Consider the following 15,008-nt stretch of genomic DNA (forward strand, 5'->3'; position numbering starts at 1 on the left):
GCACTTGCAGTTGGGAATATTGAAGTCATAAATGTACTCATTTGCCCTGGAGTCGCTGAGAGGGAGACGAAATACAGGACACTGCAATGTCACAGTCGTGCAGAGTCACTTCTGTAACAGCAGAGCGGCAGCAGAAAGGCCGTATCTTTCTTGGCTTTTACAGCAAATGTGTAAATGGGCTCTGGTCTCGTTGGCTGGAAGAGAAGGTGAACTTTTGCTGGATTAGTCTTTATGCAGATCCAGTTTGCTTCTTGTTTTTCTGAGATTCTGGACATTTTGGGGTGCTGTTTTGAACCGAGCCTGCACATGCTGTCTGTTCTGTCTTGTGTCTCCCCCACAGCACTGCAAGCCTAAGCTCCACCAGCTTGCCTTTCAAGCATGAAGGTGAAATGAAGTTGAATGTGCACATCCGAGGCAGATGGTTAGCCCCAGTCTTGCAGTGGTATTTGAGAGAGATTTTCTTCATGTTATTTCAGCAGTACAGAAGGAAATGAAAGTGTTTCTTACTGTAAATACTTTTTTCTCTCTCCCTTCCTCTGCACTGCTGTGAGTGTCTGAAGACTCACTTCACTGCTTTTCTCAGAGAAGTCTATTTCTGTCTCATCTTAGATCAGTTTAGGCCTGTCCTATGCACATATGATAAAGACAGCATATTGCTGTGATAGCCTTGAACCAAACTTGTAAGTTTGGGACACTTGGAGCAGGAGGTGAGATGTAATTGTCATTAATAACAAGTCAGAGTGGCCAAACCAGTGGCTGAAATGTGGAATTTATCAAGCATAGCCAGATTGGTTGAAAAATGGTGCAGGCAAGGGTTTTACCCACTTGTCAGAAGTGTGTGTGTACACGTGAATCCACTGTATGGAGCTTCCTTAAGGGGCTGTGTCTATGTCTGTGTCCAGAGAAACAAAAGGATGAGGTTCCAGCTGCACCCTGAACCCAGCTGTTGTAGTTATTCCCCAGCACATCTGCTAAGCATCTGAAATCATCCAGATGTTGGCTGTAATGCTATAGCAGTTTACTTCCTCCAGTGAGAGAGACAGTTCCTGCTGTGTTGTTTGTGTAACCCACTTCGGCACAGTGCAACACCCAGTGTGCTTTAAGCCATCTCAAAAAGTGCCAAGTATCTGCCTTATGGGGCCCTCCAGATAACTGGTTCACAGTGTTTCTTCAGGATTGGCTTTTCAGTCTCATCTCTGAGATTTGCACTCCAAACAGAGCTGGGGTGGCTTTCAGGCTACATTCAGTTTAGTTTTGCAATGTAAATTAATTTCCCATAAGTTTTACTCTTTGCCTGGGTGGCTGTATGAGCCTTTTCTGCATGGCAGGTATCACTCAGTCACTAAAGGAGCCTGGCAAAGTTCACACTGGCAACACAGCCTTTGGGAACAGAAGGAGCGCCTTGTCCCACACCTCCTTCCTGCTGGTGAGACGTCAAGGAGTGATGGTTTCCAGTATTTCAGAAAATCGGCTGCTTTTCATGTGCAGTGCTATATCTGATTGGACTGATTTCTCCTCCCTGGGTGGGGATGCTGCACTTCGATAAACTAGAAAAGGATGAAAGAAATAGGTACTTCTCCTTTGCCCGCTCTTGGCGTTAGCATCTTCCAAAATGGGGTGAGCTGACCAGGAGATATTTTTGCCTCCCCTCACCTCTCAGCCCTGTTCCCACTCTCGCAGCTACCTTTGAGCTGCGGGACTTTGCAGCGCACATTGTGGCTTGCATTGGCTCAGCCTGAGTTCAGTCACCCAAAACCTCGCAGGTCTATTTTGAAACATCATTCAATCTGTCCGCTATGGAGTTTCTTTTCTTTTTTTTCCACTCTTGCTTCTGACATCATTTCCCGAACACTATATTCACCCAGCTCAGTAGCCAGATCGTCTCCTCAGCATATGATGCACGGAGCTCTTTAAAATGGATTTCGGCTCTCCTTTTACTCTGCTCTGCTTGCTGATGACAATAACTGTTACTCAAGGTAAGTAGGATTTTTCTTTACGGGGTTGGCACAGATTTGCCTAGATGAGCAGACACCTTAATTTTGCTCCAAGATCTTTTAAGGACGCTACCAGATTTGGGGCGACATCAAATAGTGTAGCTGTTAATGCATGAAAGGGGAAGTCAGACCAGAGTAAGACAGATTATTTTTCTAGTAAACGAAGGATAACTAACAATATTGTACTTTCTGAGTGTCCTGCGTCTGCAGAAGCTTTCCAGCGGGGAATGTAAGGTCCTTGTACGCAGAGTGCTGGCTGGAGAGCAATGTGGTCCAGCTCCCTACACTCGGTGCGACCTTGGGTTAGTCCCCAAGCTGCTGTCGCCCTGCCATTTACCCATCTCTGATTTACACACAACAACTTAAAAACGTGCAAGGGTACTGTGAGACCTGTTCAAGTTAAAACTGCGACCTTCCTCTTTGGGTGAAAGCAGCTGTGCACCTGCAGCTGTTGTTTCTGCTACCCTCTGTAACAGGTCCATGGCATTGATGCCCTGACGACCTTTCTTTGCACAATCTCTCATCTCTGACAGGGGCTGGTAGAGTGGTAGATGGTCATCTTAAATTTATGGGGAGAAAAGACCAGCTGTTCAGCCTTTTGTGTCCCTGTGTGCATGGCGTGCACACCGTTCCTGTGCTACTGAGGTGGGGGAAGTTGGACCTTATTGAAGGCATCCCACTCCTCTGATTTTCAATCACTGGGGATCCAACCTGTCACTAGGGTTGGGTCTGTACCTCTTATGTCTTGCCTGGGCATTTGCCTTCCTGGGAGGCAGCTGAGAGGGGATGGATGGACACAAGCTTGCTCTCCTTTCAGGCTCTGCCATCCGGACCACTGCGGTCAGCGGCGACTCAGCAGTCTTTTCTTTGGGAATCCAAAGCCTGCAGAACTTCTCCAGCATGAGCAAGGAGGATGAGAAATGCGTTACAAATGTCCTAAGTGATACTTTGTTGGCCAAGTGTGGCACTTCTGCCACTAGATGCCTGAACTTGGAGAACGGCTCCCTAGTGCTGAGGAATGTGGAGAAAGATGATGAAGGAAAATATGAATTTGTTTTTCAGAACAACACCAGAAGTTTTGCACTGGAAGTATTTGGTAAGTGGCCTTAGCAACAAAAAACTTTTGAACTTGGGAGCCTGGTTGGAAGCCTGATGCCTTGATATTCTTCCTAAGAAATTGTTTGAGCTTGCAGGAGCTATAGGTGCCTCTGGGAATGATGCCAGTCTCCCTCCTGTCCCCTATGGCCTCAGAATTCCTGCTCCCTTTGATGTGCCCGCTCATCCATCTGCAGGCAGCAAAGACAGAAACAAAGTCACTTCTGTACAGGATCCAGCTCATTGCTTGGGTTAATATGGAGAAGGCTTAGGAGGGTTTGTCCTCCTGCTGAATAATGCTCTGGGCAGACAGAGAGCATTGCTCTGGTCCTCATCATCACCGCTCCTTTTGCAGGGCTTTCACTTACACAGGCTCCTAAGATAAATTGAAGTGTACGAAACTGTAATGAAAATGTCTGAGCAAACTGCTCTCAGTGAAGACAAATGATCCCTTACGCCTTTTGGGTGCAAACAGGCGGAACTGGTGTGCACAGCAGGTCAAAGATGTGACTCCTTGGTATGAAGAACAGGGGCTTAGACTGGAAGTAGTCAAAGACTGCAGAAGTGTCCTGGGTTTTACCTCCATTTCAGTGGATTTGCTTTGGGAACTTTTGCCTCCTCCTTCTGTTCTGTTGCCACCCCCAAGCCAGGGAAAAACTTCCACAGCAAACATATTCCTGGAGGCAGGGAATTGTAACTGATGATGATGTCCTAGAATAAGAAAGTGATTTCTAAGGAAAGTTATTTCCATGGATGGATGTTCTCAGTGTTACTCCTGCTGTCATAAAACCATACCAGTTCTCTATCTAGTTTGTATTGGCAAATGTAGGAAATAGGTTTGCTATTGTAGAAGACTGAAAGAAAGAAGTTCAGGGAAATGTAGTAAGAGCAATGATCCATTGATTCATTCTAAAATGTCCTAGTCTGGGTACCCCATCTAACTGCAGGTGTCTTGTGTTCATAGCCATGTTGGCCATGGTTTGCACCAGCTCCTCTCTAAAATGGGAGAAGGGGCAGAGGGACAGCAAAAGTACAAACCTCTGGTGGAGGAGAGGGCTGAGACTCTTATCTGCTGATTACAGAGGAGGGCTCTGGCTGGCAAACAATTTGGATGCTTCTACCATCCCCTCAGACCAGGGACTTCTATTTTTTGTTTTCTTTCAGTGTCAGTAAGGAAAACGAAGAGATGCCACATTTTGGTGGCATCCCCAAAACAGGGACCAAGAGTCACTAGCAGGGTGGGCAGTGGTAAGCATTTCAGGGCAGAGTGCAGGCACTCAAGAGTCTGGTTACTTGTTTTTCTGCTCCCTTTATACAGTAAATGTGGTGGTACTGAGACTGCTGGTAAGGGATGCTTCTGTCCAGCTCATGTTCACTGCTGAGTCTTCTCCTCACCTCTCTCTTTCCTCCCTGTTCCCATTGCCCCATGCTGTGTGTGACCAGAGTTGACCATTGGTATCCAGTGCTTCCCTGATGGGACTGCAGAGTTGTCCTGCAACGTGGCCAGCAACGAGAACATGGTCTTTCGGTGGCTGCTGAATGGCACCCACCTGAATGCCGAGGGGGCTTGCATTAAGAATGCTGGGAAGATGGTTCACCTGGACAAAACTGAGCCTGGAAAGTTTGTATGTGAAGTTTTGAAGGGGAGCCATGTCACAAGGACCAGGCCCATTACACTGTCTTGCAGCTACGGTGAGTAACAGCGTCTCCAGAAAATCTTCCTTTTGGTCTCTTGCAGCAGCAAACTGAGTTGTTGGTGTCCTCAAAATACCAAACTCTTCTCTGGCATCTGCCTTCTATATTTACCAAATCCTGCCTTTAGAAAGTGACCCCTTGGTTTCCTTCTCCCTCTTGTGCCTTGGACTGACACAGCCTGCAACCACAGATGGGATAAGTTTGTTGAGAAAGTTCTTTTACCTAGCTCTGCAGCAAGGATGGATCTCCATCTGTCTCTTTTCCCACTTTTTGGTGATGGAGATTTGCACCCTTCTGTGCACCAATCCTCTATGCTCCTTTAGAAACACAGGCTGCTTCCTACTCTGAAAAGCATCCATGACCCAGATGCTTTCCAGTTTCTGTGCATCCCCATAAAACCCCTTCCCCTAGTTCAGCCCTGTTGCTGCTGGACTCAGCTGAAGTGTTTTGACTTGTCTCTTCTCCCCTTATGTAGGCCTGAAGCATGAAAGATTTGCTGATCCATACAAATGTCTCTCCATCAGCCCCATATCATCAGGAGTGGGTAAAGACACAAGTCATTTACTGATAGAATGTAGGGGTTTCTTCCGCTCCATATTCTTGCTCAGGCATGAAACTCTGCGAGAAGGCCGAGACTTTATCCATTTGCAAACTATTCATAAATGCTGAGTATTCTTCTTGAATGAGGCCAGAGTTTAATGAGACAGAAAATCTGGATCCTTGGGTATAATTTGATTTGCACCTCCAGTAGTGAAGGTTGTTCTACTCTCTGGCAGCAAAGATGGTTATCAAAGCTACAGACATAACTTAACCATAAGGTTTTTGACAAAATAGCTGTAATTAATTTAATCATCTTTGCCACTAAAGAAACTGTACTCTAGCATTTTAGAAACGCTCCAGCTCCATGGCAGATACTGTCTGTTTTTCTGTGGCTGGCATGCAGTTGGTGTGAAAGCAAACTTCCTGACCTAAACCTTGTGTCCTGTGTGGAGGCATTCAGCAGAAATGCTGTGGGCTGTCCGTGCCTGGTCCTGTTGGCACCACTGCCCAATCTGTGCAAATTTGGCATTTGTGGCTGTGGAGCAGTGATCTGAATTTTGCCCAGTTAAATTGGTTGGAGGCTGTTCAGTGCAGTCAGACCCAAGCTGGCTGAGGCACTGGGGAGCGAGGATGTGAACATCCGTGAGCTGTTCAGTCAAGCCCTGTGATAAATCACACAAGTGCTGACAGATTCCATGGTTGATCCTGGGTGGCTGCCCAGTCCCTGTTTCCTCTCGGAAAGCTCACGAGGGAATTTAGTGATAGCTCTGTTGGGATGGACACACACATGGATGTGTATTTGGAAGGAAAGCGGCAGCAATTCCACTTTTTAGTCACCAAATGCAACCACATTTCTAAAAAGTGAATTAAAGCAATTCTGAATACCAGTAAAATGAATTGAAGAGGGAAATGGGTTCATTTAATTTAATTGGAGGCTAACTAATTATTTTTGTGGGATATTATTTGCTCCAGGCAAAGGGCTGAATTTAGTTTTTCCGCTGTAGGTATAAGATCAGTGTAAAAAAGTCCATTTGGGCAACCGGTTGGCTGATGAAATTAATTTTGAGTAATTGTTACCAAAAAGCAATTTGGCAGAAATGCCGTAAACGTCCCAGGCAACAAAGGGCTCTGAACACAAAGAATTCAGAAGTTAAGGAGTCAACATATATAAAAGACTTTTATTGATTAATCACTTGTTCATTGCTTATTTTTAACACAGTATTTTATCTCAAAAAGATCTTATTAACAAGCAGAAAATTTTTAGGAAACAGATGCAGGAAAAAATTTCCCACTTATACTTTTGACAACATTCTCTACGCTTACATCAACTAAAATCACTCAGTAAATTATTTCAGAGTTGCTGAAAATTTTTAATTTTGAATATGGATTTTTTGCAACTTGGTAACTCTTCTTAAAAAGACTGGAACAAGCACTCTGGAAATACCATGAGCACCTGTGTGCAGTTGTTTTTACCATCCCGGTGAGTAGGTAGAGTATGATGGTGTGTAGTATATCCTGGAACACTTAAAATTCTTCCTAGTCTCTGGAGACACGGAGCAATTAGTGCTTTTGAGAGCTTGAAAATAAGCTCCAAATGAGCCTGTTGGTTGCTGCAGTGCAGTGCTGTGCTGGGCAGGCGTGTGTGCTGCTGAAAAGGAGTTAAATTATTCAGAAAGGGATGGCACAGGCTTACCTAAGGAGTTTCAAGGAATTTATATTCTCGTTAAAGTGGAGCTGCGTGGGGTTTTTTGCATATGGGAAGGAGAGTTTTCCTAGTGGCTACCCCAGGTTGGAGCAAATTGTCTCAGTGAAGGAGCAAGCCTGGATGGGTCTCCCTTGTGCATGTCTGTGATGCCCTCTACCAGCTGCCTGCTCAGCAGCAGCGAACGTGTAGGTCTGCCCTGTCAGAGCAACCCTGAGCAAGGGCTGCTGAGCTGGGTAATAATTACCACTGACTTGTGCTGCCCTTCTGCTCAGCCATCTGCAGCCCTCACTCCTGCTGCGTGTTCCGCACACTCCTGGCTGGGCAGGGGAACGGAGCGGAATCCTTCCCTGAGCAGCAGCGGAGTCGGGGAAGGATTTTTTTTCCTACAGCTCTGGCTCGAGTGGCCAGTCTTTGGTGCCTGAGGCAGTGCAGGCTCTGATGAGACTTGCTCTGGGGTTGGTGCACTCATTATGCGGTCTCTGATACTCATAAGCGGAGTCTCTGATACCAGCTCTGAGGATAGACTCTGCAGCTTTTCCTTCAGCTTCCTTAGGTCTCCCTCCTCAGCTGCCCGTTTTCGTACAACTTGTTGAAATGTAGTATCTTTCAAACCACCACCCTCCCTGCTAAATTTGGTTAAAACTTACAAATTGCCGTAGATGCCAGTGGTCAGAGCAGGCAGAAGCGAATGCGCACAGCTTAGGCACACAGGCCTCTTCTCCTAATGAAAAATTCCATGCTATAATTAAACAAAGTGATAAAAATCACAAAGTGCCACCACTCACAGTATCAGCTCCCGTGATCCAAACCAAAGCAACAGTGACGTCCACGTGCTCTAATCTGGCTGTAGGGTTTCTCCCACTGGGAGAAAGGAGCTTGTCCACCACGGTACCTGACAATGCTGTGTCCTTCTCGCAGACCTGCTGCGGTACCCGGGGTTCATTTACATCCTGGCAGGGTGTGCAGCCGGTGTGCTTATCCTGGTGGTGGCTTTGCCTGCAGCCGTATGTTGCTGCATGAAGAGGAGACACAAATTCATCCCAGTGCCTTCAGGTGAGTGGGGAATGCTGTGACCCCCTGGGGATGAGTATTGGAGAGGACAGTGTTTGTGCAGGCTAGGGTTGACATGGCTTTAGAGTAAACTGGGGTCAGCTGGGTGGCTGCTTGTCCTCCAGCCTGTCCTCCCTTGACCTGGTAGAGCAGAAGTCTGCTTGCTGGTAGGCAGCTCTTACGGCTAGCAGGGTCTTGAATTAAACTCCACTTTTCCTTTACTCACCTCATACTTGTCACCATGTGCTCCTGGCCAGAAAAATCCCACAACAAAACTTTTCCTATGGGCAATAACATTGAACCTCATTCAGGTGTGATCCCGAAATGACCTGAAGGTTTCTGATGGCAGTCAGCACCAGTCCCTGAGTGCAATCTGCCCGTGCCACCTCAAGCTGTGATCCTGCCAGCATGGCCAGGCTGGTCTCTGTCAGGTTGGCAGTGGCCCTCCATTCTCGGCATCTGTCCGCTCTGGGAGTGGAGCCAGTGCCACATGAGGAGGGGATGCAGACACGTGTTGGGGGTCTGACCTCACAGCAGACCTGCCGAGGCTGGGGGCGTGGGAGGCCTCTTCCTTCAAGTCTCTGGCTTTGGTTTTACAGAGGAGGAGAAGGATGACGGATTAACAATGTCAGTGGTGTCCAGCGAAGGCATGAAGAGTCCCCCCAATGGAGACCGTGTCGAGGCTCAAGCTGCCCAAACTGACCATCCTCCGAAGCCTGGTGAGTCCAGTGACTGGTGTGAAGTCAGACAGATACCTTATTTAGGAGGGACACAGTGTTTGTGTGCGGCTGGTGGGGGTGGAGGTGACAGTAGAGAGGGGCCTGGGACATGCCAGCACAGGGAAGGTGCTGCAGCTTGTCCAGGAGCTGCAGCAGGGCATTTTTCAGTACCTTACTCATGCCATGAGAGGTAGGGGCAGCCATCCCACAAGCATCCCACAGAGGGTGCTGCCAGCAGGCTGCAGACTGCCTGTTCTGCTATCTCCCGTGTTAAAACACATACCTCAAAACCAGCAACACCCCCCCAAACTCCCCCAAGCAGTTTTCCTGCAATTTTCTCAGCCCTCTCCCCTTCTCATCAGTAACGTTTTATAAAAATCGGTGTTGTTTTTGTAAGCAGTAATCTTCAGGACAGCATGAACCAATATGCTGAGCTGTAAACACAGCTAAATCCCATCAAAGCCAGAGGCTTGTGTATTTTCTTAAATTGAGGCTGAAGTGGGAATATGGTCACATTTTAAATTCTTCAAAGAAATTGAGCATAAACCCCCACAGCTTTAGCACAATATGGTCAAGAGAGTGCAGTGATAAAAACCCTTCAGATATCTCCTGTTCTGTAAGTGCTTGATATTAATACTCCATTTTTTGCATTATCTTTCCCTCAGTTTTGTTACCCAAATAAAAATGCTGGCAACGCCTTGCCTAGTAATGCACCATCATCAGCTGAAGTAGGTTTAGCAGAGATGTCATGAACTGGAGCAGCATTACAGAGGTCATAGCCTGGTCTCAGCACTGCTGTCTCCATTTCTGGTGTCCTTCACTGTACTGTGCACAGCCTCTTGTAGCTTGGCTGTGCTCTGTGTGTAACCTTGGATGCTCTTTGCTCTGCTTTTAAAATATTAAATGCTACTCATGAAGATAGAGCAAGAAAGAGGGGAAAAAAAAAAGTCTTTCAGGTCATTGTTTAATATTAATATACTTCAAGTGTAGAGCTTTTAATGAAAAATTCACACATTAGAAGTTTGACTAAAAAAGTAGCCCATATTTAAATTTTTTACAATTAAGTAAAAAGCAGAGGTATGCGTGGAAAGTAGGTGAGAACATACTAAATGTATGCTCTTAGCCAGCTTTAATTATTCAGATGTAAGAGAATAGATTTGGCTTTAATATTTTGGTACTAAAGGTTTGGTACTAGCAGTACTAAAGTACTTTGGTATTAAGAGGCCAGACACCTTCAATACCAAAGTGCCATAAGGCATGATGGATAGCTCAGTAAATGATTAGTTACAAAGAACATTGAAATTTGACTTGCAGATGCCTGGTGAGGGGACTGAGTGGATCAGGCACCCTGCAGCATTAGGTACCAGGGGAAGAATTTCTATGAGGGTGAGCCATAGTGTGGGCACTCATGAACCATTTCTCCCTTTTCCAGATGCTGCCCAGATTGGTCAAGGTGTTGAGCCCCAGCCACTGGCAGAAGAAAACTTACCAGTGCAGATAGAAGCTGAGGAAATGCCGGATCCTGAGGTCATAGTTGATATGGAAAGCCAGGAAGATGCCTCAGACTGTTTCCCGGATCCAACTGATGACTGATCTGACATGCTTGCTGTTCCACCCTGAAGCCTGTGACACTTGTCCTTTGCATCCCATAGTCTCACTGTGTCTGGAAAATGTTAGCAGGGAAAAGATGTTAGGTGTCAGACCTTCTAACCTCATTTAAAAAGAAAAAAGAAAATATAGAGAAAAGCACAAGTGTGGCTGCAAGGCTGCACTGCCGTGGCCTGGCAGGTTCACTAACAAATAAAACCGGGCAGCTCTTTGATGCTTCGCCTGATAACAGAGCTGCAGCTAAACTAAGGAGCCCCAAGGGACAGCCTGGAATGAGACGGGCGGCTCCTCCTGCTCCCTGCCCACCCCATGCCTTGCCGTGTCTTTGCCAGCCAGGGGCAGGCACTACAGGCAGGTTGAGGTGGCCTGCCAGTCCCAAGGCAGAAACCAAGGACCTGCCAGAGATTTCCTGAGAAAGCCTCTTCTCGGGAGACTTCAGGGCATCTTTTCGCAGGCCCTGCCAAGGAAGCTCAAAGGAGGTCTCAGCTCGGTATCTGCCGTGCCCGGTGCTTATCTGAGTCACTCCTCTGAGCTCTGTGATTTGGCCCTCACCTCTTGCTGCCTGGAGCAGGAGCAGTGGTGGCGGCTTGAAATTTGACTTGCAGATGCTGTGTGTAGACCTGGGGTGATTCTGGCTTTGCTCACCTCTTGGTGCCCCAAATGACAGAGGGTACAGGTGACCTTTCACCAGAACCCAACTGCTTGGCCTGCCCCTGAGCTAAGCCAGCGCTGGCACTCGCTTGCTTGCCTGCCAGCAGGAGGGAGCCTGGGGCTTGGGGCTGCAATTTTGGCAGAAACCTTGATTTAATGCTGAGATTGTTTATCAGTGCAAGCATTAGTGCCTTTAGTGTAATGGTTTAGCTACTGCAAGCTGATGAAGCTGGCCATCTGCCTGTGCATGTGGGCTTGTTCGGCACTGTGCTATTTGCACAGACAGCAGCAATTTATAGAATCTCTTAGGTGAGTCTTGCTGCTACGCATGTGCTGTTCTGCTCAGGGGAGGAGTGCCTGTGGAGCAGCGGGGGTAGACCTGCAGGGAAGAAGGATGTGGTGAGGAGAGGGCAGGGACTTTCTCATGCAGCAGGTAGCTGGGTCCCAGCAAAGCTGCCTGGGGCTGCAGGGAGTGCTGCAGGATGTGCTGCCAGAGCAAGGTATTTACTGTATAAGACAATTTTAGCAGTCAGGGTGAGGTGTTAAATTGGTTGTCGGTGTTAAATTAGCCTGCTGGGCTAGAAAGGCATGGTAGAGTAAAAGCAGAGATGGTACAGATTGGGACCAAAAAGGATGGGAAGGTATGTACTGCGTTCCTCTCCTCCCTTGCCATTTCATCCCTATTTTATATTGTGCTGACAGTGTGAATCCCTTGGAAATGGATTTAAGACATGCCTGGTGAATGCCATCCAAGGAGGGCTGCGAGCACCCCAGCAGAATCCGAACTAAACCCAAGGCTTCTCTCCCAGGCGAGGGAGCTGGCGGGAAGGCTGCACGCTTACCTGGGAGTCCTTCATCTCTGTGTACTTGCCAAGGCTCTGCATCAGTGACACCCAGCCATAGGTGATTGTTCTCCTTGTTTCCTTATCCCGTGCTGTGTTGGTGGTGATTCAGCCTGCCTCTGCTCTTAAAGGCTGCCATAGGAATCAGATTTTCCACGGTGAGAGGGAGGTGATAATTCTTTTCCTTACGGTGCTGTTCTAACTCCTTTCAGTATAAACATTCCTCAGAGGCTGTGAGTTGAATGACAAGAGCGTGACACAGAGCTCTCGGGGTGGCAGCACAGAAGCAACGATGCTGGGTGAACTGTGTCACCGGGCCAGTGTCACCAAAAGGGGGACAGCCAGCTTTGCTTCACTTTTGCACTTTCTGGCAGGGGCAGGAGGGGACAGTCGACTCCAGCAGATGCTTCAAAGGCTGAACAGTGCTCTGAGCTGCACTGGGGAAGGTGGCAGTGTTTCAGTGCTGAGGCTGAGAGAGCTGCCAGCCTTGTCCTGCTGGGCTGGTGCATCCCGGCTCCAGCTTGTCCTAGTGCTGCCTTCCTGCTGCCAGCCCTGGGAGGGCTGCGGGTGCCCAGCAGCAGTGAACACCACCGTTGTTGTAATCCCAGTCCTGGAAGGATTTTTCCCGTTGAGATGGGAGTCTGAGATGCGAGAGGTCTTTGTGAGACAGATTGAACCATGGCTGATTTTCTCGCCTTTACAGCTGAAAGTGCCGTTCAGCAACGGGGCAAAAGTTTCTGTTACTGTGAGGTCAGGAGAGAAGTGATGCAGCCTGTGCTCTTCCTTTAACTCTGTGTTCATGCCCAGCTATTGTCCTTTTTTGGTGGTTTTTTTTTTCTTTTTCCTTTTTCCCTGTGATTCATTTTATTCCAAATAAAAAGATCTGTTTTCTACCTTGTTTCAGAAATGTTTAAGTTTTGTTATTTAATAATTGTCTCTTTCTGGTTTTTACAGGAAGTACAGGCTTGTTTTCAAATTTATACACAGACAAATAAAAGCAAGGTGATAACAAGTTACTGCTGGCTAGAGCTGACTTGGGTGGTCAAGGGCAGAGAGATCATGAGGACATTCATCTGAAGTCAGCCCAGGAGAGAGTGTAGGAGAGTGGCATATAACTTGTCCCTGGGCATGGGTGATCCCATCCTGCAGCCTGTAAATCCAGCACTCCGAGGAGCCATCTGCCTGAATTTGCAGGTGTTTTCCAGCCTGTGGTGCTGCATCTCCCAGGAAACAGCAGGGACACTTCCTGGCCTGGGTCTGACAGAGGAACGGGGTGCGGATGGGCATGGTGCTGTCAGGAATCTGACCAGAATCAGACGTGCCTGGGCTGCCTCCGTGGGGCTTCTGGTGGCTTTAGTGAGGCTGTGCCATGCCAGCCCTGCCCTCTCTGGGTTGCTGAGAGAGTCCTTGGTGTCAGGGTGCCTCTGGCCTCCTCTGGGGAGCTGGTGCTTTCCAGGTGATGGGAACTGCCAGTCACTGTCCTCTCTGGCCACTGGTCCTGACTGGGGAAGGCTGGGAGTAGTGCAGCTTCCACCCCTCTGCTAATCAAGTGCTGGCAGGACAAGGGGAGCTATGCTTTGTGGGAAATGTGGGTGTTTTGGGATGTGATATCCACCCACCAGTGGTTTATAGCACTATACAGAATGGAGGTTTAGATTTGTATCTGTGTCAATGCTTCATGGTGGGAAGAGAGGAGTTTGCTTGTGGCATGTGCTAAGCAACAACTGACATGAAAAGCAATATGTAATCTTTTCATCATGTAATTCATTTAGTTTATGAACATAAAAGGAGAGCAGAGAATGAACTTAATTGACTTAAGATCAAAGTGAAAGCAAAAGCAAGCAAGAAATGTGTTGTAGAATGGTGAGCAGAGAAAGGGGAATGATCCCTGTAGATTTCTTTTAGCATTCAGGATGAACTCATCCCCACAAAATTCTCACGTCAGAAAAGCTCCCACATCCCAGTAATGAAACAGTGCTCTGTTTTTCAACCTCTACCACAGGCTGCTCTGCCTGATGTCCCAAGGGTTGTGTATGTAGCCCTTGGGGTGCTCCCTCAGAGCCCAGCATGGGAGCTGAGGCAGCAGTTTGTGTGGAGCTGCAGGACCAGCCCTCCCTATTACCCTCAGCTCTACAGGAACAATGGAGTAGAAGCTGGTGAGTCTGAGGGCAGATAGACAAAGCTGATAATGGTCAGCTTACAACAGCAGATGAAGCATTTGTACTGAAGAGAGATGCAAGCAGTGGTTGTGTGAACTTCTGATAGAAATCTCTGTGTAGTTGAAAACAAAGCTCTAGATTTTAGGCATGTACATGGTAAGCTCATGTCACCTTTCATGAATTATTGCACCTCATTTCAAAACGAGCAAACAAGAGGTTCATGTGTGACTCAGCTGTAGAAGGCACTGTCACAGACAGATATATTTAAAACCATTTCCAGCAAATTCTCGTGGTGCTGTAAGATCCAAACTGTAGGTATTATTACCATCAGGTGAGAAGGAGAGAGATGCCCCACAGATTTCCGTAGGTAAACACACAGAACCAGTACCAGAAGTGGGCAAGAAGGGCAGCGTCACCCATTTCTGCCTGAGGTGGAAGCAGAATTCCGTGATGTGTCATTGCAGAAGCTTGGATTAGCATATGGATATTGCTTGTTCCTTCTGCTCCATGCCTGGGTGCAGTGAAACCCTGCCTACACTTCACCACCCTGAGCACATACAATGCTCCCCTCTCATCCTCTGGTGTAAAGCAGGCTGGGAAAGCCCATGACCAGCCATTGGGGACCCTGGGACCTTTGACAACTACTGCGTCCTGCATTGGTTTTGTTCTGAGTAAACACTGCATTTCCTTTCTGCAAGATTACATTACTCATCTCTCAGGCAGAGGATGTGGCTGCAGACAGCTGGGGAGTCTTTACCGAGAACCTAGAAGGCCCTAAGCCCTTCTAAATATTTGTACTTTTCCAGCAAGCAAATCATAGAATCATAGAAATGTTGGGGTTGGAAGAGACCTTAAAGTTCATTTAATTCCACCCCCCTGCTGTGGGCAGGGACACCTTCCACTAGATCAGGTTTCCCAGAGCCCCATCCATCCTGCCCTTGAACACTTCC

The 15,008-nt window shown here is 47.6% G+C and overlaps 1 protein-coding gene across 1 annotated transcript; it reads left to right on the forward strand.

Annotated features, from left to right (window-relative positions):
* The first annotated feature begins 1,444 nt into the window (after positions 1–1,444).
* Positions 1,445–12,790, forward strand: LOC116437975. The gene is made up of 6 exons (XM_032096406.1): positions 1,445–1,976; positions 2,812–3,090; positions 4,533–4,781; positions 7,948–8,082; positions 8,679–8,798; positions 10,231–12,790. The coding sequence occupies exons 1-6, from the start codon at positions 1,916–1,918 to the stop codon at positions 10,389–10,391; spliced, it is 1,005 nt and encodes a 334-aa protein (XP_031952297.1). The 5' UTR covers positions 1,445–1,915; the 3' UTR covers positions 10,392–12,790.
* The last annotated feature ends 2,218 nt before the right edge of the window (positions 12,791–15,008 follow it).

The sequence above is a fragment of the Corvus moneduloides genome, chromosome 2 (genome assembly GCF_009650955.1).
Source record: "Corvus moneduloides isolate bCorMon1 chromosome 2, bCorMon1.pri, whole genome shotgun sequence".
In the NCBI taxonomy this organism is placed as follows: domain Eukaryota; kingdom Metazoa; phylum Chordata; class Aves; order Passeriformes; family Corvidae; genus Corvus; species Corvus moneduloides.